General features: G+C 45.4%; 1 protein-coding gene across 1 annotated transcript; it reads right to left on the bottom strand.

The window, feature by feature from the left end:
• Positions 1-17,064: 17,064 nt before the first annotated feature.
• TACSTD2 (tumor associated calcium signal transducer 2) lies at positions 17,065-19,032 on the bottom strand. Its single transcript, XM_020906506.2, has one exon. It carries the CDS (start codon positions 18,767-18,769, stop codon positions 17,810-17,812), a length of 960 nt encoding a protein of 319 aa, XP_020762165.2. The 5' UTR covers positions 18,770-19,032; the 3' UTR covers positions 17,065-17,809.
• Between the last annotated feature and the right edge of the window lie 4,339 nt (positions 19,033-23,371).

Below are 23,371 nucleotides of genomic sequence, written 5' to 3'. Positions count from 1 at the left end.
CATCACTTCAAAAAATACTTATTGGACTCCCCTGATAGTCTAGTGGTTAAGAATCCACCTGCCGATGCAGGGGATGTGGGTTTGATCCCTGGTCTGGGAAGATCCTACATGCTGCATAGCAACTAAGCCCATGTGCCACAACTACTGAGCCCGCGCTCTGGATCCTCCAAGCTGCAATTACTGAAGCCTGCATGCGTAGAGTCTGTGCTTCCACAAGAGAAGCCACTGCAATGAGAAGCCCATATGCCACACCTAGAGAACAGCCCCCATTCACTGCAACCAGAGAAAGCCCACGCACAACAACAAAGACCCAGCACCGCCAAAAATCAGTCCATCAACAATACGGTATTTTTTAAAATTCCTTATTGAGAGCACACTGTGTGCTGGGCCCTGTGTATGTCTGAGGGCTCCAGGGAAAATGAACAATCCCCAGCTATTCTTCTGGACTCCAGCAATTCCCAGAATAAAAGAGGGGTCGTTATAACATGGTACACATTTATTTCTAAAGCTCTGGATAATTCTTTACACTTTAGATCAAAAGACCAGGCAGCAGATTCTCAAATAATTTGGATAATGTCTTAAATGTGTTGTGAGATGTCCATGCTTACCTTCTCACGCTCTTGTACATGCTGTCCTTTCTGTGTGGAATGTTGTCTAATTTGGGGTTCCCTCAGAAGGAGACCCTGAGACAAGAAATCAAATGCAAGTGGTTTATTTGGGAGATGATCCCAGGAAGTACCAGTTGAGGAGCAGAGAAGTGAGACAGGGAAAGGAAGGGAAGCCAATAAATGATGCATTAACAAACTGGTTACAGATGGAGTCAAATGAAGCAGAGTTTCTCTAATGAGTATGGGGGTGCTATGTAACACGCACTCAGAATTTTCCCAACTGAAGAATGAAGTTGCTTGGTTATTTATTTATTAACTCCAGCCAGTCACTGGGGGAAAGTTGTCCCGAGGCTGATTAATTCTCTGCACTTCCAGCCTCTTGCATATGTTTCTGGGAGGTCCAGAAGCCTCAAGCAGAGGAGTTCAGATGCTGATTTTTGCAAGTATAATGAGCATGTGCAGAAATACACCTGTTAGGCCAGGCAGCAACATCCAGGGAGGTATAAGTGGGCACCACTAACATCTGCTACAAATGCCTTTTCCACTGTCACCCAGCTAATTCATTCTTTAAAACACAGGGCAGAAATCACCCTCCCTGGCAAGTCCTGCATGCATATGCAGTGAGCCTGGTGAGTGGGTCCACTTTTCTGTGCACCAACAGCACTTTGTTCTCATGTCTTTCCTACTAAGAGACTGTAAGTGGCTCTGAGACCCAAATTGGCTCCTGACTCCAAATCCCAGGCTGAAACCACTGACATGCTCCCGCACAAGTGAGCCCCTTGGATGTAGAGACACAGCTGCAAGCTCTGCCTCTGTCTTCACATCACTGTCTTCTCTGTGTTCCTGTGTCCACCAGTCATTGCATTTAGGGCCCTCCCTCGGTCAGGATGAGCTCCTCTCAAGAGGAGTCGTTGCTTTTGTTCAGTTGCTCAGTTGTATCTGACTCTTTGCAACCCCATGGACTGCAGCACCTCAGGCTTCCCTACCCTTCACCATCTCCCAGAGTTAACGTCACCAAGAGGAGTTAACATCTACAAAGACTATTTCCAGTGGAAATTTGAAGGAGGAAAACATTCTGTGTGGCTCTTGAATTAGTAGAATAAGAGACTGAACTGTGGGTGGCCCTGTTGCTCTAGATGAGGAGGAAGCTGGCCTAGAAAATGATGCCAGGTCATGAGCATAATAAAGATATAAAGAGAGAAACAGAAACCTGCATTATTTGAGCCCTTGGATCCAGCCATGCATGAAGCTAACACTTCCTCTTCACCTTCAAGTTACATGAGTTAACAAATTCCTTTTGCTTAACTACTTTGAATCACGAACACCAGCAACTGAAACAGTTCTTACTTACTAATACAATCAAGTACTACACATCTAATTTCTTCCTTGATGGATCTGCTTTCCCTTCTCTTCTTATACCTGACAAAGTCCTATTTATCCTTAGATCTCAGTTCAAACTTTCTGGAGTAGACCTTCCCTAAACTTGCCCCACCTCCACCCCAGATTACATCAGTTCTACCAGATGGATGTTCTCATAGCCTGGCACTCCTTTATCCTAACGCACATCATTGTAATTGTCTGTTTAATTTATTCCCCTATCCTAAGGTTGCTTCCCTGGTGGTTGTTGCTCAGTCACTAAGTCATGTCCAACTCTTTGCGGCCCCATGACTGCAGCACGCCAGACTTCCCTGTCCTTCGCTGTCTTCTGGAGTTTGCTCTCTCATGTCCATTGAGTCGGTGATGCCCTCCAATCATCTCATTCTCTGTCGCCCCCTCCTCCCTCTGGTGCCTCAGTGGACCAGTACAGGAGAGGTGGATGTGATCCCTGGGTAGGGAAGATCCCCTGGAGAAGGAAATGGAAACCCACTCCAGTATCCTTGCCTAGGAAATCCCATGGACAGAGCCTGGTGGGCTATAGTCCATGGAGTTGCCCAGTCAGACACGATTTGGCAACTAAACAACAACAATCCTAACACTTCCTCTGTGCTGAAATGTAAGACCTTTGAGAACAGAAAAAAATCTCTTTATTGCTATATTCCAATTTCTAGCATAGTGATGAAAAGTAGTAGGTGGTTATTGTCTGTTCATTCACAACTTCAATCTTCAATCTTCATTTGTTTTTCAAAGTATGGTAAAATAGACTCTGACCAATTATAAGTCATAGCTACTTCATGTGTGTGTCTGTGTGTCTGTGTGGCTACTGGACCTGATTAATATGTTCTGATTAATTTTTAGTATAGAAACTACTAATTGCTTTAACTTAGGGATTTCTTAATAAAATCATCATAATAATTTTTTGAAAACTCCCAAGCTGATCAAGGGGAATAATTTGAAAAGGATAATTATACTCATGGAGGATGAAGATTACAGCTTTAATAATACTGAGCCATCTGATGAGACTTAAAGAAAGGAAGAACTCAGTTTGCAGTTCTTTAGGCACTTTCTGAAGATCTGAATTTAAATCTAAATAATCCATTACCTTGAATGGGCTTATTTTAAATAACTTTTGCTTTTTTCCCTGATTGTTGAAACAAATTATAATCATCATAGAAAATTTGGAATATACATAGAAGTACAGTTGGAGAAAATGAGAAGCCCCACTATCCCCATTGAGGAATCTTTGTGTTCTATTTCTCTGCATATCTGTAACCAGATATCAGTTCAGATCCTGGCTCTTGTCCCCAGGGACATTTCTGGCCTTACCTTCTCAGGATCCCCCTCCAGCATTCCTCATTTCACTTCTCATGTGTGTCCCCTTCTTATCTCACAGAAATAGAGAGATGCCTTTTCCTTGATTTCCACACGTGCATAGCCAACTTACCCTAAAAGTCTGGGGGTAAAGACAAAGAGAAAATTTACATCACAGTTTCATATTCATCATTCATTCATTCATTCATTCCTTTTAAAAATGGAATATTAGAACTCCCATTCCTTAGTCAAATCACACACTAGTTGAAGTTGGGAAGTATCCTCCCAAAATTCATGGCCACCTGGAACCTGTACATATGCTCTTATTTGGAAGTAAGCTCTTCAGAGATGCAATCAAGTTAAGATGAAGTCATACTAAATAGCAGCACAGCCCAATCCAATGCCTGGTGTCTTATAAAAAGAGAAAAATTTGGACACACACACACACAGAAGAGAGGCTTCCCAGGTGGCATTAGAGGTAAAGAGTCCATCCACCAGCGCAGGAGACATGAGAGATGCAGGCTCAATCCCTGAGTGGGGAAGATCCCCTGCTGTAGGAAATGGCACCCCACTTCAGTCTTCTTGCCTGGAAAATTCCATGGGCAGAGAAGCCTGGTGGGCTACAGTCCCCAGGCTCACAGAGTCAGACACAGCTGAGCAGAGCACAGCTCAGAGGAAAGACAGGCGTGGGAAGGAGGCAGAGGTTGGAATTAACGCTGCCATAAACTCAAGGACCAAGAAGCCAGAGAATGCAAGGAAGCCTGCTTCACTAGAGGCTCCAGAGACAGCGGCCCAGCTGACACCTTGATTGTAGACTTCTAGCCTCTAGAACCGTGAGAAATTTACTTTGCATTATTTTAAGCCACTCCATTTATTGTGCATAATCATGGCAACCCCAGGAAACTAATACAAGGGTCCACCCCATGCTGAGTGATCTCTGCTCCCCACCTCCCCACCCTCTCTACCCCACACTCACCCCCCTGCTTCCCTTCAGTTGCGCCCCCCCAGATTTCCTCCCACTTCCTTGTACAAAGCAATTTAGTTTCTTTCTCCAGTCCCCGGAGCAATGGATTAGTCATTCAGTCATGTCAGACTCTTTTCAACCCCATAGACTGTATGACATGAGGCTCCTCTGTCCAGGAGATTCTCCAGGCAAGAATACTCGAGTGGGTTGCCATTCTATCCTGCAGGGAATCTTCCCGACCCGGGGATCAATCCCTGGTCTCCTGCATAGCAGGTGGATTCTTTACTAGCTGAGCTTATCCTTTGCTTCACCAAGTGGGAGGTGGTGTGGATAGATCCCCTTTCTCCCGCCCCAGCAGACCATTCAGAGAAAACCAGTGCACCTCGCTGGTGCTCCAGTGGCTAAGACTCTGTGGTTCCCCTGCAGGGGGCATGGGTTTGATTCCTGGTCAGAGAAGTTCTACGTTGCCAGGCAGTGGGGCCAAAAGAGAAAAATTAGTCAAAGAAAGCTGAGAGAAGTAATGACTGATTTCTACACTGATAAAAATTATACTATTGCTCTTGAAGATTAAAAACAGAAAGAAAAAAGAGGAAAACAAAAGCAGTTATGGTCAGTTGGGATTTAAAACAGCCAATTTTGCATTTAAATGAACAAACTAGTTCCCATTTTTTCCTTTTAAAGTGGAGGGGGGCTACTGTGTCACTTTGGTACACTCCCCTCTCCCCCACTCCTTCAGTTAACAATATATTGTAATCATTTCCTCATATTAAAAAGTCCTAAAAGATTATGCCATAATTTATATGGATCTCCAATCCCTTACCCACAAACTCAGAATGCTCTGAAAACTGTTTTGAAAATTTAGTGCCAACTCATTTGATGGCCAATGACCTGAAGTGGCCTATAGCTATTTATGGTCTATTTATGCCAATTAGTGTGGCTATTAGTAAGTTTCATGGCAGAAATCTGGATGTGTTGATGATGTTGCTCTAGACCTTATTGAGAATGTTAAACAGTATATGCACAAAATTATTCTTCAAAAATTCAAAGATTCTGAAACATATTGGATCACAGGGGGTTGTGGATGTGTATTACCATCCCTTTGTTGTTGGATATTTAGATTATTTTCAGCTTTTTGTTATTATAAAATTGCTGCAGGGAACATGTCTTATATGTAAACCTTCGTGTTTGCATTCTAAGTCACTTCAGTCATGTCCGACTCTGTGACCTCATGGACTAGCGCCTGCCAGGCTCCTCTGTCCATAGGATTTTCTAGGCAAGAATACTGGAGTGGGTTGTCATACCCTTCTCCAGGGAATCTTCCTGACCCAAGGATCTTGCATGCAAAAATGCAGCTCTGGTTTTCCTATAACATTTTTACAATGCTGTTTGTTTCACCTTGTAAGTCATAGGATTTCACTAGATCCTGGGGAGTTGGCCAGGCCTCCGGGGGCTCAAAAATTCCAAGACACACTCCATTTCTCTCTTATCTAAAGTGTCGCCTGGCTAGCTGTGCTTGCAGGCAGGCACAAAATCTGTGCTGTGTCCAAGCAGGTCAAAAGCAAGTTCAAAGGTCTGTTCTCCTGCTTCTGAAGTCTGAACAGGACTTCCTCCATTTTAACTTCACCACGAGTGAAGTCCTAGCTCTATTTTTAAAAGATGTTTATTATCATTTCTAGTTTCTCTTCCAGAATTGTCTATTTGTGATCTGTGTCTTTTTTTTTTAATTGAAAATAGGCCATCTTATAAAGTCATTCTGTGTCCGTGCTACACCAAGGCCAAGGGGTGAAGTGAAGTGCAAGTTGCTCAGTTGTGTCTGACTCTTTGCAACCCCATGGACTACTCTGTGGAATTCTAGACCAGGATACTGGAATGAGTAGCCTTTCCCTTCTCCAGAGGATCTTCCCAACCCAGAGATCAAACCCAGGTCTCCCACATTGCAGGCGGTTTCTTTATCAGTGGAGCCACAAGGGAAGGCCCATGGGTGCTATATCCCGAATCAAGTCTGACTCCAATCATTTTCTCTTTACAAAAGTACCTACCTACCTGTGTCCTTGGCAAGTCGGTATCACAAGACTGGGTCCAAATAGATGGAGTGACTTTTTCTAATTTATCTGCTCAGTGTATGTGTGTTGGTGACGGATGGGGTACTACACTTTCTAATTTGACTAAGGTATCTAGCTGAGACCATGATTAGACCATTGTTTTTCTCAGTTTTCTATGTAGTAAGGCCATTAACTTTTTGCATATTCTATTGTGCTGACTGTGTTGTCCTTGCTCATTTTTTGTATTAGTTTATTCATATATGATTTAAACGTGTTCCACATTGCTTTTCCTTAAAAAAAAAAAAAAAAAATAAAAACCATCTTGGAGTTCCAAGTAGCTTTCTTTTTCTTCGTTTTACTCCTGAATGTTATTTTGAATGGTGAGATGTAGCTAGAAGCAAATGAAATTTACCCTCTTGAACAGTTAATTCCAGATGTTGAAGGGACATATTTGGCCCCATTTAAGCTCCCAGGCCAGAGTTAGTCCTTCTGGGAAATCTTCACCCAACTCATCTGTCCAACCACTGAATCAGTATTCATTATTGAGCACTTGCTCGTCCCATGAACTGTGCAGAGGTGACCGAAAGGAAACAGTTCTTCCCTTGGGGGATCTTGCGCTGGACACTATGTATTCAAGATTAACACTGATTAATGAGAGCTAACATTTCTGAGGGCTGCCTGTGTGCCAGGCACTAGTCTAAGTGCTTTACATGTTCTAATGCATTTACTTCTGTCACCAACCTGATGAGGAGGTAGGTACATTGGTTTGGTCGTTTACTTGTTAAATTATATCTGACTCTTTATGACCCCGTGGACTATAGCCCACCAGGTTCCTCTCTCCATGAGATTTCTCAGACAAGAATACTGGAATGGGTTGCCATTTTCTCCTCCAAGGGAATTCTCTACCCCTCAGGGATCAAACCTTAGTTGCCTGCTTGGCAGGAAGATTCTTTACCACTGAGCCACTTGGGAAGCCCATTGTTGTCCCCCTTTTACAAGTAAGGAAATGAAGCATAGGAAGTTTAAGGAACTTGGTCCAAGATCATATGCATAAATGGAACTTTGCCAGAAGCTGCACTTGGCAATCTCAGCCTCCTGTCCCTCCAACAGGCTCACAGATTAGTCTCTTGAACTGTCTACTCAACCCTCTCCTTTTTCCCACATAGCTGTCCCCAAAGACCAGGCAGCTGGTGGACAAAAACTGTAGGTGTCAGACACTCAGGTCTCTCTTGATCTGGGCCTTTGCTCCCACCACTGCTCCCCTCAACCATCTGTTTAGTAACCCCCGCCTTCTGACTTGGTCTCATCTCCTGAGGCCAGACTGAGCTGGTCCTTAATCTCCATGCCTGGTTTTGACCATTCTTGGTTCCTTTGCCAGCTCATCCTCCTCTTTCATGTCCTGAAGTGCTAAAGTCTTCAGAGGCCTGGAACTAGTTCTCTCCCCTTTTCCATCTATCACTTTCCCCTAGCCACTTACATTGGTGATTATAGTTTTTGGTCCTACATACATACTGGTGCTTCCCAAAACCTATATGCCAGCACCTCCCAAATCCGTATCTGCTGCCCATACATAATATGTCAGACATCTGTAGCCAACTCCTGGCTGAACTCAACATATCCAATACCGCACACATTACTGTCCTCCCACCGAACACATTCTCTTTCCTGAGTCCTCTATTGTGGATGATGGTATCTCCAACCAGTCATGAAAGCCTGCAAACAGAACTGCTGTTGACACCCCCCACTTCCTCACCACCACCAGGTCGATGCCAGCCCCAAATCCTACAGATTTTGACCTGGCTACCCCTCCAATACACTTATTCCTCTCCATCCCCATCACTATCATCCACACTTGTTCTCAGTCTAAACTACCTTTATCTCTCACCTGAGATTCTGGTCTTTTACTGTTTCCTTGCCTCTACTCATTCCTTTCCAGTCTATTCTCCATGCTCCAGCCAGAGTGATTTTTTTTCAAAACTGGATTATGTCACGTCTGTGTAAATATGCATGTGTGTGTGTGTACATATATATGTATGTTCAGTGAAATTTATGACACTTTTTTTTCACTAAATGAATTGCTTATTGAACACACTATGAACTACATGGTCCTATGTTACTAATGCAGCTCATGTGTCACTTTGCACAGGAATTTCAGAAGCTTTATATCAAAGGATTTAGACTTTTTTGAACAAGAAATCCACAAGAAGAAGTACAATTTACATTGTCACCCAACTCTCCTATCCACCTGTACACATACATATAGTAGAAACAAAACTTTCATGGAGCCCTACTTATTTTTGTTTGAAATGTACATTTACTTTCTGTGCTTTTCTATCTTCTACTAGTTTCAGGTATATAACATGATTTGATGTTTGTATACATTGTGAACCTCAGATATGCAGATGACACCACCCTTATGACAGAAAGCAAAGAGGAACTAAAGAGTCTCTTGATGAAGGTGAAAGAGGAGAGTGAAAAACCTGGCTTAAAACTCAACATTCAAAAAATGAAGATCATGGCATCCAGTCCCTTCACTTCATGGCAAATAGATGGGGAAACCATGATAGACTTTGTTTTCTTGAGCTCCAAAATCACTCTGGACACTGACTGTAATCATGAAATTTAAAAACACTTTCTCCTTGAAAGAAAAGCTATGACAAACCTAGACAGTGTATTAAAAAGCAGAGACATTACTTTGCGAACAAAGGTCAAAGGTATGCTAGTCATAAAGGTCATAGATCATAGCAAAGATCATAGGTCATAGCAAAGGTCATAGCTTTGCTAGTCAAAGCTATGGTTTTTCCAGTAGTCATGTATGGATGTGAGAGTTGGACCATAAAGAGAGCTGAGTGACAAAGAACTGATGCTTTTTAACTGTGGTGTTGGAGAAGACTCTTGAGAGTTCCTTGGACAGCAAGTACAATCCAGTCCATCCTAAAGGAAATCAACCCTGAATATTAATTAGAGGAACTGATGCTGAAGCTGAAGCTCCAATTTGTTGGCCACCTGATGAGAAGAGCCAACTCCTTGGAAAAGACCCTGATACTGGAAAAGATTGAAAGCAGGAGGAAAAGGGGATGACAGAGGATGAGATGGTTGGATGAGAGGGTTGGATGGCACCACCGACTCAATGGACATGAGTTTGAGCAAACTCTGGGAGATGGTGAAGGACAGGGAAGCCTGGCATGCTGCATTCCATGGGGTTGCAAAGAGACACAACTGAGCAACTGAACAACAACAACAATATATTGTAAAATTGCTACTCTTGAATGGGGTCAGGATAAGGTGGTGTCAGTAGGACGGAGGAAGCCCCTTTTTCTTCACACAAAGGTCCCCACTCACCCATTTGCCAAGCCCTTCACTACAGGGTTAAGTCCAACTAGACAAGCAGCCCATTTCTGCTCATCAGTGCAGAGGGCATGCCCTATGCTAATTTGCACAAAGTTCAAAATATTCTCTTGAAAGGCCTTTCTTAGTCTGTCCTTGGGGATTCCCTCAGTGGTAAAGAATCTGCCTCCCAATGCAGGAGACATGAGTTCCATCCCTGGGTCAGAAGGATCCCCTGGAGAAGGAAATGGCAACCCACTCCAGTATTCTTGCCTGGGAAATCCCCTGGACAGAGGAGCTGGCGGGCTATAGTCCAGGGGGTTGCAAAAGAATCAGACACAAGTGAGCCACTAAACAACAAGTCTGTCCTCAGCCCACTTCTCCAGCCTCAAGTGGCACCACCCATCTCCTTGCTATCTACATTCCAGGATGCTGGCCTACTCTGAGGTTCTCGGGTAAGCCATATTCCCTCTGCTTCAGGACCTTCGCACCTACTACTTTCCTTTGCTAAAATCCTTCCTTCCCGGCATGAATAACATCTACCCATATCCTGACTCTTAGATCAAGCATCAAGTCCTTAAGGATGTGAAGTCAGAACTTCCATATGTGCTGTTTGTCTTCAGAGCACGTATGTCAGTTTTCACCAATTGTGCCCTTACCTTTATGATCATATACTTAAAGACTGTCTTTGCCTCTGGACTTTCAGTGATACGAAGTCAGGGACTCTACCAGTTGGATTGTTGGTTGTAAACAACAGAAACTGATTCTGGCTAAACTGAAGCATTTATTGGAATGAAAAGGAATTGATTGGAGGATTTGGGGTAAATATACAGAATCAGTGGGAAGACTGGAGAACCAGATTCAGGAAATGGTCAGGAAGTAGGTTGGCTGGGCAGTAAGAATATGGCCAGAGGCAAGCAATGGGACAGTCTAATCAGTATGGCCCACTGGTATGCTGCCACTGGACGGTTGACATCTGTGAAGCGGTTGTACAGTTGGCAAAGTTAACGCTGCTGGGACTAATTTATCGGGTGATGGATGGATTCATGTCCTCTACATCAATGTCCCAGGCAGGAGAGTTCAGTTGACTGAGCCAGGTCACACACACACGTTCCATCAACCAGGAGCAGGACCACCTAGCCTCTCATCAAGAGTCACATAATGAGTGTGTCTCCTCACTGAGAAGGTTGCAGGGTTGCCACTTCGGCAAAAAAACAAACACCAGAGAGACCATGTCTATTCAGTGCATCATATACTCTGAAGCTAGTACAATACCTGGCATAAAATAAGACAAAACAAAACTGGAGAGAATGAGTGAATGATAAACCTTCTGAATCCTTAAGGACACAGGTCATCCAGTTTTAGAGGGCGTCCAGGTAACACAGTTACTCGAGACCTCTTCCCCAGTACTAGTTTGGCTAGTACTGGCCAAACTAGCCTCTTGGTCACACTTACCTTAGTCCCATTGAGGTGACAGTAGAAGACAAGAGTGCTGTGAACCAGAGTGAGTAGATATTATTAGATCCATTAGACAATGTGAATGTGAGGACCAGGGAGGTGAACCACCAGATTCAAGATCACACGGCTAAAAAGAGGGAACCAAGACATCAAGCTTCCTTGCTGACCTAGTTGAATTGACACCTTCTGTATCAAGCTGTGTTTCGAGAGCACATGATAATGTGCTTCCCATCAGAATATTTGGGTGGTTGGAACGTTTCCTCCAACAGTACCAACCAACCAGGGAATTGAGAGTAGTGGGACCCCAAGGGGCTGCAATGCTCCAGAATGGGAGCCACGAGGACCTAAGGCTACTGAAAGGTTAAACTGATCTCGTCAAGAGACTCTTGGCCCTGTCTGTCCAAGAAGACACGATGTGTTGGTAAGCTGTGTGGGCAGACTGTTGCTCTGGAACATTCCTCTTCCCTTCCTTCCCCTGCTGGTATAGCATGTACCTGAGAATTTCCACTGATATCTTAGCTTGTGGAATCAGGGGACACAGTTCTTCTGAGCCCAGTGGAATTCCTAATACTGAATGAAACTAGGACCCCGTACTCATCCCCACCCTTCCAATAATTCCTTCCTAGAGTTCATCATATAAAGCAGTAATGACACCTCTGATGGTGTTTAGCAATGACAGAGAATGGCTCCAGGAGGGAAATTTCAACTGGAAGATGCCCATCAGGATATGCTGTTGAGTGTAAAAGAAATGTGTTAAGTGCCCAAGTGGTCCTTCAGAGGATTCCCTCTGGGTCCCTGAGAATAAGCTTCTCAACTTGCATCATCACGTTTTGGCATGGAACACAGTTCTTTACCCCGCAGTATTGTAGAGCACGGTGATAAAAGCACAGACTCTGGGGAGGGTAGCCCTGGATTTACACTCTAGCTGTATTCCCTAACAGCAATGTGATTTCTGGCGAGTCACTTATTAATACCTTGGTTTCCTCAGCAGTAAAACAAGAACAACAGAACGTATCTTCTGTTCATGGGATTGTTGTGAAATGGATGAGATAATCAGGGTAAAGCTTGTAGGACAGTGTCTAGAACATTATACATGTTCAATAAATGCCAGCTGTTGGTATGCTTTCATTTCAACACTCAGTTCTTGAGAGCCTATTCAGGGCTAGGCATTTTGCATGACCCCGTGTGCGATACAGGAATAATTCTCCCAAGAGTTCATTTTGCTCCTTGTGAAGGCTTTGTTCAAAAAGGGACAAAGCAGAGGGTGATGGGGGAGAGAGCTTTTATCACAAAATACAGAATTTCAGGCCTGAAATTTTACAGAGGCAGTAGAGGATAATGGTTAAGAGCCTGGGTTTGTGGGGAGCAGGGCATTCTCTGAGGGGCAAACAGAATAATGCCCTCCCCAGTCAAGGTGCCCACATGGCAAAAGGGACTTTGCAGATATGATTAAAGTTAGAGGCTTTGAGGGAAGATAATCTTATCCTGGACTATGTGGGTGACCCAACCTAATCACATGGGTCCTCACAAGTGAGACATTTTTCGTAAAATGATGGGACGATGGAGAAAGATTCCATGTGAAGATTCTACTTGCCATGGCTGGTTTTGAAGATGACGAAAGTGGGGCATAAGGTGAGAAACATAGGCAACCACTACAAACCGGGGAAAGCACTTAGTTTACAGCCTGTGAGAAGAAATCAAACATCTGGGTCCATAACTGAAAAGGAACTGAATCCTGCCAATAAACTGAATGAGCAGGAACAAAATCTCCCCTAGCACCCTCAGAAAGGAATGCAACTTGCAGATATCTTGATTTTAGCCTAATGAAACCTGTGTCTTTTCTAGCCTTCTGATCTAGGGAACTGTAAGGTAATAACTATGCATAAATGTGTACTGTTTAAGCCACTAGATTTGTAGAAATATATTATAACAGAAACTAGTATACTCTGGCTAGCAAATTTATAAATTCTAGGAAACAGTATAATACATTGGTTAAGAACCTGGGTTTCAGGGCCAATGTGCCTTGGCTCTAAACTCACATCTGCCACTTATTAGATGTGTGACCACAGGCAAGTCATTTAACTTTCAGTGTCTTTTTTTTTTTCCTTGTCTGTTACAGGAATAATAATATGGCCACCAATACTTGTTTGGGTAAAAGATTATGCTAAAATAAAAGACTCTTACAGACCCAAGCATGACAAAAACATTTATTTCCCTCTCACATCAGAGTCGAAGATATCTCACTCAGCTTTGGCAGCCATTTCATACAAACCAGGCAGACTCCACCTCTGAAAACAGGTAACCTCAAAGATTGCTCTCATCTCCCTGAGAGCAGACACCTAGGGACAGAGAAATCCCTTTAGGGAAGCAGGCTGAAAGTGCTGTTTGCATTGCATTGGAGAGAGTTCAACCATGACTAGTTAGTTATTTGGATCTTGAGGGGTCTTGCTGTCATTCTATCAAGACTGATCATTTACTAAATATGTACTCAATCTTTTCTTATGTCTAATCTTTAAAACCAAGCATAGTAGACAAGATTCACCTGTTTTACAAACAAGAAAAAAAGAGGTCTGAAAGGCCAGGTAAATTCAAAACCCACACATTTTACACTTGACCAAAGTATCGCTCCCATTTAAGTGATATAAATAAACTAAAGGAAACACACTACAATTTAAGAACAGAAATGACAGAGTGAAAATAAAGAGCAGACTAGGGAGACAAGTGGAACAGACATCAGACAAGACAGAAGTCAGGGTATTGGAGCTACGGGGTAGCTCAGCCACCATCTGCAAGACTTGGGTAAATCCATTCTCCTCTCTGGGCCTCAGTTTCTTCATCCAGAAAATGGACTCTTGGACTAAATGATCCTCTTTCCAGCTCTGACATTGTGATTCAATTCGAAAAACAGTGAAGCCAAAAGTATGTAAGCAGGTAAAAAGTACATGATTTAAAGAATTGCTCTGGGAATTGGTGGTTCAGTGGTTAGGGGAGAAGGCAATGGCAACCCACTCCAGTACTCTTGCCTGGAAAATCCCATGGATGGAGAAGCCTGGTGGGCTGCAGTCCATGGGGTCACTAAGAGCCGGACACCACTGAGCGACTTCACTTTCACTTTTCACTTTCATGCATTGGAGAAGTAAATGGCAACCCACTCCAGTGTTCTTGCCTGGAGAATCCCAGGGAAGGGGGAGCCTGCTGGGCTGCTGTCTATGGGGTCGCACAGAGTCGGACACGACTGAAGTGACTACGCAGCAGCAGCAGCCAGTGGTTAAGACTCCATGCTCTCACTGCTGAGAGCCTGGGTTCAATCCTTGGTCGGGAAGCTAAGATCTCACAAGCCATGAGGCGGGTCCCCAAAAAATTGCTCCAATTAAGGAAATAGCAAGAGTGGGGATAGCCCTGATGACCGAAACAAGGAAATCAAATGAACCTCCTGCAGGGCTCAGAAGACAAGCTGTGACCTGCAAGGTGAATCATACCTGCTCTTCACATTCCTGTCAAAGGCAGCCCCAGGCCAGAGCTTAAAACAGTACATGTTAAGTTGGGGCAGGAGGTGGGGGAGCAATCTGGAGGTGGTAGCTAAACCCCTGGAGAGAGCCACTTCTGGATAGTATTGTCCTGTGACTGACAGAAGTGAGTTGAGTACAGAACAGAGTATGAGGAGCTCTTCCTTGGAAGAAGTGAATAGGAAAGATATCTCAACCTGCTGGAGCTTCCCAAAAGGCTTAGTGGGTAGAGAATCCATCTGCAATGCAGGAGACACAGGAGACCTGGCTTCGATCCCTGGGTGGGGAAGATCTCCTGGAGGAAGAAATGGCAACCCACTCTGGTATTCTTGCCTGGAAAATCCCACGGACAGAAGAGCCTGGTGGGCTGCGGCCCATGGGGTCGCCAAGAGTCAGACATGACTTAGCGACTGAACACACAGGCCTTGAACCTGCTTGGTGCCTGGGGTAGAAACCTGGGCTAGAAAGCTGAAACAAGGGTTCTACACTCTGGCTTTGGCACATGGAGGATGTGAGATCATGACTCACTCAGCCTCAGTGGACCTCAGTTTTCTGACATGTGAAATCAACATAATCTATGGTGTGAAGCAGGGTGTGTTAGAAGGTTATTGACCTGTGTTAGAAGGTCAATTTAGTCGCTAAGTCATGCCCGACCCTTGTGACCCCATGGACTGTAGCCTGCCAGGCTCCTCTGTCCATGGGATTCTCCAGGCAAGAATACTGGAGTGGGTTGCCATTTCCTTCTCCAGGGTATCTTCCCAACCCAGGAGTCGTTTGTAGACAGATTCTTTACCGACTGAGCTGAGGGACCTAATCCATACGAGAGGAAAAAATTGAACACCAGGTTCTAGGCACCCCTAACAATTACTTTCATTTAATTTTTATAATAGAGATTTATAGTTTTCAGCAGATGAGGAAACTGAAGAGTTAAGTGACTTATTGCCCAGTACCGCAGGATTTGAACCCAGGTTTGTCAACACTTGTCAGTAAGCCAGCATCTCAGAGATGATACAAGTAAAAGTGCTTTAAGAACTGTGAATAAAGTGCAATCAATGACTCAGCCCAGAATTAATGCAGACATTTAGAAATTATTCAAAAGCCACATTCTGATGAAGAATGGGGTTGCTCAGAACTTTTTCCTTTGTTCAGCAGCCCACTCAATCCTTAATCTGTTTACTTTCTGGGCAGTCAAGTGATAGTTTTCTGAAGTGACTCTTGAAACAATGGCAATGTGATACAGTGAAAAGAATACTGGATGAGGAATCAAGAATCTGTCTAGTTTCAGCTGGGTCACAGAAACATTAATCTTGAGAAGTCACTCACCCTTTCATCCATAAGGTGAGAGGTTAGGATAGAGGTGATTGCCAAGTTCTCTTTAGCTAAGGTATTTCAGTGTTGGGGGGAATGGGGAGGGTGTGGCGCAGAGGGTAGGTGAGGAGTGGAAAGTTGGCCTGGGAGTTGTTTTACTCTCATTGTTAAGGTTCTCATTCTAACCTCAGGCACGTCAGCTGTCCTTTACACTGCCAACCTACATCAGCCTTCTCCCCTTGTTAAGCCCCGTTTTCACCTGAAAGGCTATTTGGAGCCTTCCCTTAGCAGGAGTTCTTACAGGCTGAAGAGACTCTGGGGACCATAAGGTATCATTCTTTCAGCACACACCAGTCAAGGCCCCAAGCTGCCCAGGCAGCAGCTTAGAGCTCCCTCACCCCAAATCTTACTGGTGCTTCATACTTGAGGGGCAGGCATAGACCAGAGTGCAAGTCAGAGGAGGAATGTGAGATGTATTCTGGGGAAGAAACTGAGGTCCTGGACCTAGCTATTTGGGGTTGGATGCACCAACCACTTCATCCTTTGTACATGCCCATGGTTGCAGCAACTTCCCAGGAACTGCAGTAACTTGTTTACCACTAGGCTACCCCACAGTGACCTTCTAACACACCCTGCTTCACATAAATAAGCGTGAATGAGTAAAAACAAGAAGATAAATGTGAGACAAGATTTTTTGCAGCTAAAATACAGTAAGTTTTTAAATCACCTTACTAGTAAAATCTTAGGAAAACAGAGTACGTGGGCACATGCACACACACACAGCCAGAGCACAAGCCCGCTACAGACTGGCTGTAACCATGTGGGAAAGTCATTTAACTCAGAGACAAAGGTAGAGTTTTCTTCTCCAGCGAAGAATTCTCATTTGGTGATAATCTAAGGCCAGTCCCCTTTACTGACAACACTGGCTGGTTCTAGCCGGTTCCCTCAGACCTACCCTCCTGCAGGGGGTTTCCAAACAACCTGATTTAGAAACACCTGTGTTTACACTCGCCAGCTCAGGGATCTCAAAAACACCAGAGTGGCTATGGGAAAAGGCCTATCCTGCTAAGAAGTGTTAGAATTTGAATAAGAAATCTGAGTCACAGGAAATTAGAGCAGTCCCAAATCACATAAATCGGCAGCAAGTTTTCACAAACTCCATCTTTTGGTTTGTGCCTTTTCCATATTTTATTAAATTCATGTTTTTTTTAAAAAAAATCACAACAGCATTATCAAAGACAACCTATGTACAAACATTTTACAAAAGAAACATTACTATTATCAGCTGTAATAAGGGCAAGTTGAAGAACAGATGCTGAGTTTCTGGGCCAAAGTCTGCCCTCAAATAAAGACATCTAAAATGTGTGCAGGCAGCTCAGACAGGCTTCTTTCCCGGTGACAAGCATGTGTGGTCGGTAATACAAACGATAGGAAATGAAGATACAACATGGGCCCAATTAGCGAACTCCTCATCAGGAAGGCCACGATACAAGTGGAGCTAATGAAATAACTTAAACCCAAGACAGCAGCTGATTCCCAGCTAAAAGCGTTTAAGCCTTCAGCATGGATTTCCGCATTTGTAAACCAGGCTGGGTTGTCATACAGACACTTGATTCTTATACATAACCCTCTGCCAAACTTCCCTTAACTCTTGGAGTCAGGTTTCTGGTTGGACTGAAAGGGAAGGCATTTTAGAAATGCTTTCTTCAGGACAGAAGTCAGAAAGCGAGGTGACCCTGAGAACAGGATCTATTAAATATGGTGGCGGTGGGGGGAGGCAGGAATGTGAGAGGAGAAATGCCTCGTGGCTGGGGGGCCAAGAATCAAGAAGGGTGACTGACTCACTTGGGTCTGGAACCTTGCTGAAATCCGATACCCCACCCCACCCCACCCCAGCCCCGCTGGTACCTACAAGGTCGGTTTCTGTCTCATCTCCCCCAGTTCCTTGATCTCCACCTTCTTGTACTTTCCCGACTTCCTCCTATTGGTGATCACCAGGACGGCCACGCCGGCGACCACCGCCACCACGACCACCACGATGACGGCGATGAGGCCGCCGGTGAGGCGCTTCATGGAGAACTGGGGGGGCTTCTCGTCCAGGTAGTAGATGAGCATCTGCTCCAGGACCAGGGGGTGTCCGCCCACGCGCAAGTTGAGGTCGCGGGGGCCTAGGAACAGAGACTCGCCCTTGACGTCCCTCTCGAAGTAGTAGGCGGCGTCGCCGATGTCCACCTCGCCGGCGACCTTCTGCGACGAGTTCTGGCGCAGCTCGATCTGGATGGTGGGGTGCTCGTAGTGCACGGCCCTCACGAACTTGGGCTGCAGCAGGTAGCGCTGCTGGAAGAGCTGTCGCAGCTCGGCGTCCAGGTCCGAGTGGTTGAAGGCGGGGGCGTCTGGGCGGTGGCGCAAGTCAATGAGGATGTGATAGGTGCGCACCAGCTCGTCGCAGTGCAGGCTCAGGTCGCCCTTGTCGGTGCGGCGCACGCCCACCGAGTTCACGCACCAGCACACCGACGTCTGGTTGCACTGGCGCGCCTTGAAGCGCCCCTGCTGGTCGCAGTCCGGGTCGTACAGGCCGTCGTTGTCCACGATCGCGTGCTCGCTCGGCCGCACCAGCGCGCGGCCGCTGTGGGCGGCGCGCACGCGCGCCTTGAGCAGCAGGCACTTGGAGGTGAGCATGGAGCAGTTGACCGCCTGGTTCGAGCCGAGCACGCGGCACTGGCAGCGGCCGCTCATGTCGCGCTCGTCGCACACGGTCATCTTGTTGGTGGGACACACGCACTGGTTCTGCGCGGCCGCCTGGCCGATCACCGCCGCTAGCACCAGGAGCCACGGCAACGGCAGCGCGAGGCCCGGGCCCCGGGCCATGGTGGGGCGGAGGAGCGAGGACCGAGTGCGGGCTGACGAGGGCTGGAGACTCCGCTGGGCTCCGGCTCCGGCGTGGGGGACGGTACTCCAGGCGTCTGCCGCCCGCCGCTCCCTCCAGCTCTTATACTCCGCCGGACCTGCCTGGCTGGTTTGGCCGCCGACTCACCCGCTGGTATTTGGGTGACAGATTCCCTGCCCGCCCCTTCCCGGGTTCTCGTCCCCGTCCCACGGAAGGCTCAGCCGGCCCTGCGCCGCCCGCGATAGGATCAGGGAGGCGGAGGCTGTCCTGTCTCCTCTGGACCGAAAGCCTGGGAAAGGAAAACCGATACTCGGCTGAGGGCGGGGGACGGGGTACCGCCCCCGGTCCGCCGGGCCCCACCCGAGAAGGGACCTGCCCTAGGCGCGGCCTCCAGCCGAGGACCTTGGGCGTCCAGGCAGCACTCCGCGGCTGGAGTGCTCAGAAATTGTTTTGAGAAGGATGGCGTGGGACTGTCAGGTTTTGTTCCAGCCCTTGTCCCAGCTTTAAGTTCTCTCACTGCCTCGCTTCTTTTCTCAGTCCCTTGCTTGCGTGCTAAGTCGCTTCAGGCGCGTCCTACTCTTGGCAACTCTGTAGACTGGAGCCCGCCAGGCTCCTCTGTCTATGGGATTCTCCAGGCAAGAATACTGGAGTGGGTTGCCCTGCCCTCCTCCAGGGGTTCTTCCCCACCCAGGGATCAAACCCCCTTCAGTCTTACAGTTCCCTTAATAGCATGGATTTATATGGTTTACAGTACACAAACATTATCTCATCCTCCTGTCAGGTCCTGACAGTATTCACTGTTTATCAAACCCATTCCATGGGTGGTGTAGGTGAGGCTTAGAGAATTTAAAGTCGCCGGGCCAACAGTTTCCTCAGATTCCTGGGAGATGCCTTTGCAACTCTGCTTGGCTGTTCTGAGACCTTAAATAAGTGCTTATGGCAATAGTGGTGCCGAATCTGAAGGAAGGTTTAGAAACGGGTTACCATATCACTGTTAAAACCCAAGTGTCCTGGTGGCCAGGATATTAGAAGTTCTGTTAAACACTTTCCCCCTTCTCCTTCAAACAGGGGCAAACTGGGCATATTTATGCACGTACTCTATATAGGGAGATGAAAAGGAACACATTCTTTCAAAGAACCAGCAAGACTATAAGGAGTTCCTTGTACAATTTTATTCTAAAAGAGCAAATCATTGCTTTTCTTTCACTATGCCCCCATGTAAGTAGCTGAACCACTGCAAATAATGAACGAATGGAGCTTGTGGGAAATGACTTGTCTGCTTCTGTGTGGCTACTGGGACGGGATGGAAGAGTTGCCATCTTTTTTTTGAATCATTGAGAAAGTTCAGGATTTCAAAGCTGTGGTAAAATTAACAATGATTAGCAAGCTATAATTATTCCCGGCTCCTCCGGTCAGAGCACATTTTATATGCTCAGCATTTAAAGAACGCCAGCAGTGGTTCAGGGTGTTGTTTAACACATGAAAGCCAGTCAGGTTTCTACCCCATTAATTTTCTAGCAATTCCTGAGGCGGGTAGGTGGATATATATTATTCTACCTTTACAGGGAGCGAAAGCAGAAACATGTGGGGGTCAGTTTCTTACCCACAAGAAACTGGCATTCTGCTCTCTACTCACACTGTCTATATTTAGGTTCTTGAACCAGAGCCTCCTCAGTTCTCCCCTCCCCAACACCCAGTCCACCCTGAAGGAGAGAGGGCTTTCTACATCACAAATCTGTGCCCATCTTTTCTCTGCTGAGAATCTTTCACGCACAGAGTGGGAGGTGCCCTTGGCTCTTAGGATGAAACTCATACTTCTTAAGTTAGCACACAAGATCATGTGTGATTTGGCCATATTTCTTGAGTTATGTAACTTCTCTGTGCCTTCGTTTCCTATCCTCATCTGTAAATGGGATAATAAAAGTATCTACCTAACAAGATAGGTGTGAGAATTAATGTAAATACGCCTAAATAAACCTCTTAGGACAGTGTGGGTTCTAACAGTATCCAAACTTGGTAAGCGTAGGCAGGTCTTAGCTATTGTCACGGTCGCCACCATCACCATCTTTATCTTGCTTTGTCTTGCCGCTCCAGGCTTCGTCATATTTTCAAACCTTTGTGAAGTCATCTACCTGGACTCCACTCCTTCACCTATTTTGTGTATTTTTTCTTTACACTCTGCTCTTGGGTCACCTCCAGGAAGCCTTCCCCGATGGATCCTCCTGTTGCAGTCAGGATGACGCCCCTTCTCTGTGCTTTCCTAATTCCTCCAACACCAGAATGACAACACCAACTTTTCTGGGCTTGGTGATCCCCCTGCTAAAGTGGGGATAATAGCAATTCTCTACTTCATAAATCATCCTGAGGATCCGGTGTAAATAGATGAGATGGTAAATGCCGAAGCTTTATAAGCTGTAAGACACTATAAAAATAGTAGGTTGCCATTTTAGTATTTAAATACCTATCTTCTTACTCTTCCAACTACTGACTAGGTAGCCACCATCCCCTATAACTGAAAGCCACCTGCTTGATATTCCAATGTGTCCCAGACTGGCAAAAGGAAAGCTGATGGGAAAAGGGTCTGAGAGCTGAGGAATGTATACAATGCTGTCTACTTAGCTAGGACAGCCCCAATGCCTGGGCCTTATTTGGGCTAGTGCTTCATCTCCAAAACTCTGGCTTTTCCAGCCATGTTATGTGTTGGAAAGAAGGGGATAAATGGGGGTCCATCCTCAGTAACTTCTGTGGAAGATGAAGAGAAGCAAAGATGGCTTGCCCCCTGTCCTATTACTCCCCCCCCCCGCCACATACACACTTTCTTAAATTCTGTGGTTCTGGCAGATTTTTCCTAACAGGCACACAAATACCAAGGTGGGTTTATTAAGAGAAGCCCCAGCTCTGATACCCACTTCTTTCTTTGCTTCCTACCTAGGTCTGCAAAATACCGTGTGTTAGCTTTAGTTCTGTTTTTTCTTTTTTAATTTTTCAATATTTAACAAAAGAGTTCTATGAATTCAGGATTCACAAGAGTATATCAGGGCAGGAACCACATCTGAGCACTGTAGCCCCAGCGCCAGCATGTGTTAGGTATTCAGTAATGTATTTATTGGCTTAATTAATGTTGAGTTGTGCCCAGAGTATTGTAGTATCAACATATACTCCTAGGAATGTTCCTGTTGACCATTTCAGTATTTCCCTTCTGGGCCAATTCTCATCACCTACCGCAGCCACAAACCTCTATCCCCACCATAACCCACCTTCCTAGCACCTCATTTCAAGGAAGACCAGGTAATGATACCTAAGTGTTATTTTTGCTCTTATCCCAGGCTTTTAATACACTGCCCTGGTGGCTCAGAAGATCTCCTGGAGAAGGAAATGGCACCCCACTCCAGTATTCTTGCCTAGAGAATCCCATGGAGGAGCATGGCAGGCCCCAGTCCATGGGTCACAAAGAGTCGGACACGACTGAACGGCTTCACTTTCAGACTTTTAATAACTGTAGGAAGGAAGGTTGTAGTCTGATGACGGTTAGAATAGACAAGGATTCTGGAGGCAATCAGTGCGGTATGGTTGAAAGAAAATGAGCTTTGGCTCTAGTAAGACTTTGCCGACAATTCTGGTTTTACATCACTTACTGTGTGTGTTACTTCACCTCCCTGAGTCTCAATTTCCTTAGTTATAAAATAGGGATAATAATGCCTACACTTCCCCAACATCTGGGAAGACGGTGATTTCCCATTTTATTATTGAGAACATGCTGTTCCCCACCACTGAAATTCACACTTCATCTATTCTTGTATTCTGTTTTCTAATCTGTTGTTGATGTTCTGGTTTTCCTTGGTATTAGACCAATACCAACACATCAGGTTTATATTCAAGGAGGTGATTCACAAAAACAAAACACAAAAATTAAAGTGTGTTTGACTAAAAAAATACTTACCATCCATAATTATTTTAATGATTCAAGATAAAGAATATTTAAAAAACCCAACAGAGTGTTTAGCATATTCTAGGGGGAATTAATCTTAGCTATTATTATCAGCCCTCTCAGGAATGTGAGGATGCTTTGAGATCATAAAAGCACAAAGCTGGTGATTGTGCGGATTGCTGACAAGACCATCCATGGAGCTGGGTGTTATGGAGGGGAGCTGCCCAAGAAACCTTATCATTCCCCCGCCCTCACCAGATGCAAGAATACGGAGAGTATCTAGAGAGGATCTAGAATGTGTTAGCATTTCTACTCCCATTTTCTGTTGGAATACCTACAACACCCTAGGGGTAGGTAGAGAAGATATTATTATCCCCATTTTACTGATGTGGAAACAGAGACCTGTGGAGGGGAAGAGGGCTTGTTCATGGCCACATGCTTATAGGTAGAGAGGCCAGGTCTAGAATCCAGGTCTCCTGACTACAGATGTACATGTCAATTAATTAAGATGGAAGGGAATTGAAAGCATGAAGGGGTTAGAATCTCATCTCATATTCCTTGGGTTGTCTTTTATTATTTTTCTTTCCCTTAATTATACAAACACTTTGTAGAAAGTTCTGATTTTGTGAAGAGCACATAATAACTATTAAAACTG

This window comes from Odocoileus virginianus, chromosome 5, assembly GCF_023699985.2.
Source record: "Odocoileus virginianus isolate 20LAN1187 ecotype Illinois chromosome 5, Ovbor_1.2, whole genome shotgun sequence".
In the NCBI taxonomy this organism is placed as follows: domain Eukaryota; kingdom Metazoa; phylum Chordata; class Mammalia; order Artiodactyla; family Cervidae; genus Odocoileus; species Odocoileus virginianus.
Note: the sequence above shows the minus strand (reverse complement) of the source record. Positions and strands in the feature narration are given on the sequence as shown.

Excerpts from the sequence above, each read along its gene's own strand:
- TACSTD2 (XM_020906506.2), bottom strand. The coding sequence starts at position 18,769 with ATGGCCCGGGGCCCGGGCCTCGCGCTGCCGTTGCCGTGGCTCCTGGTG.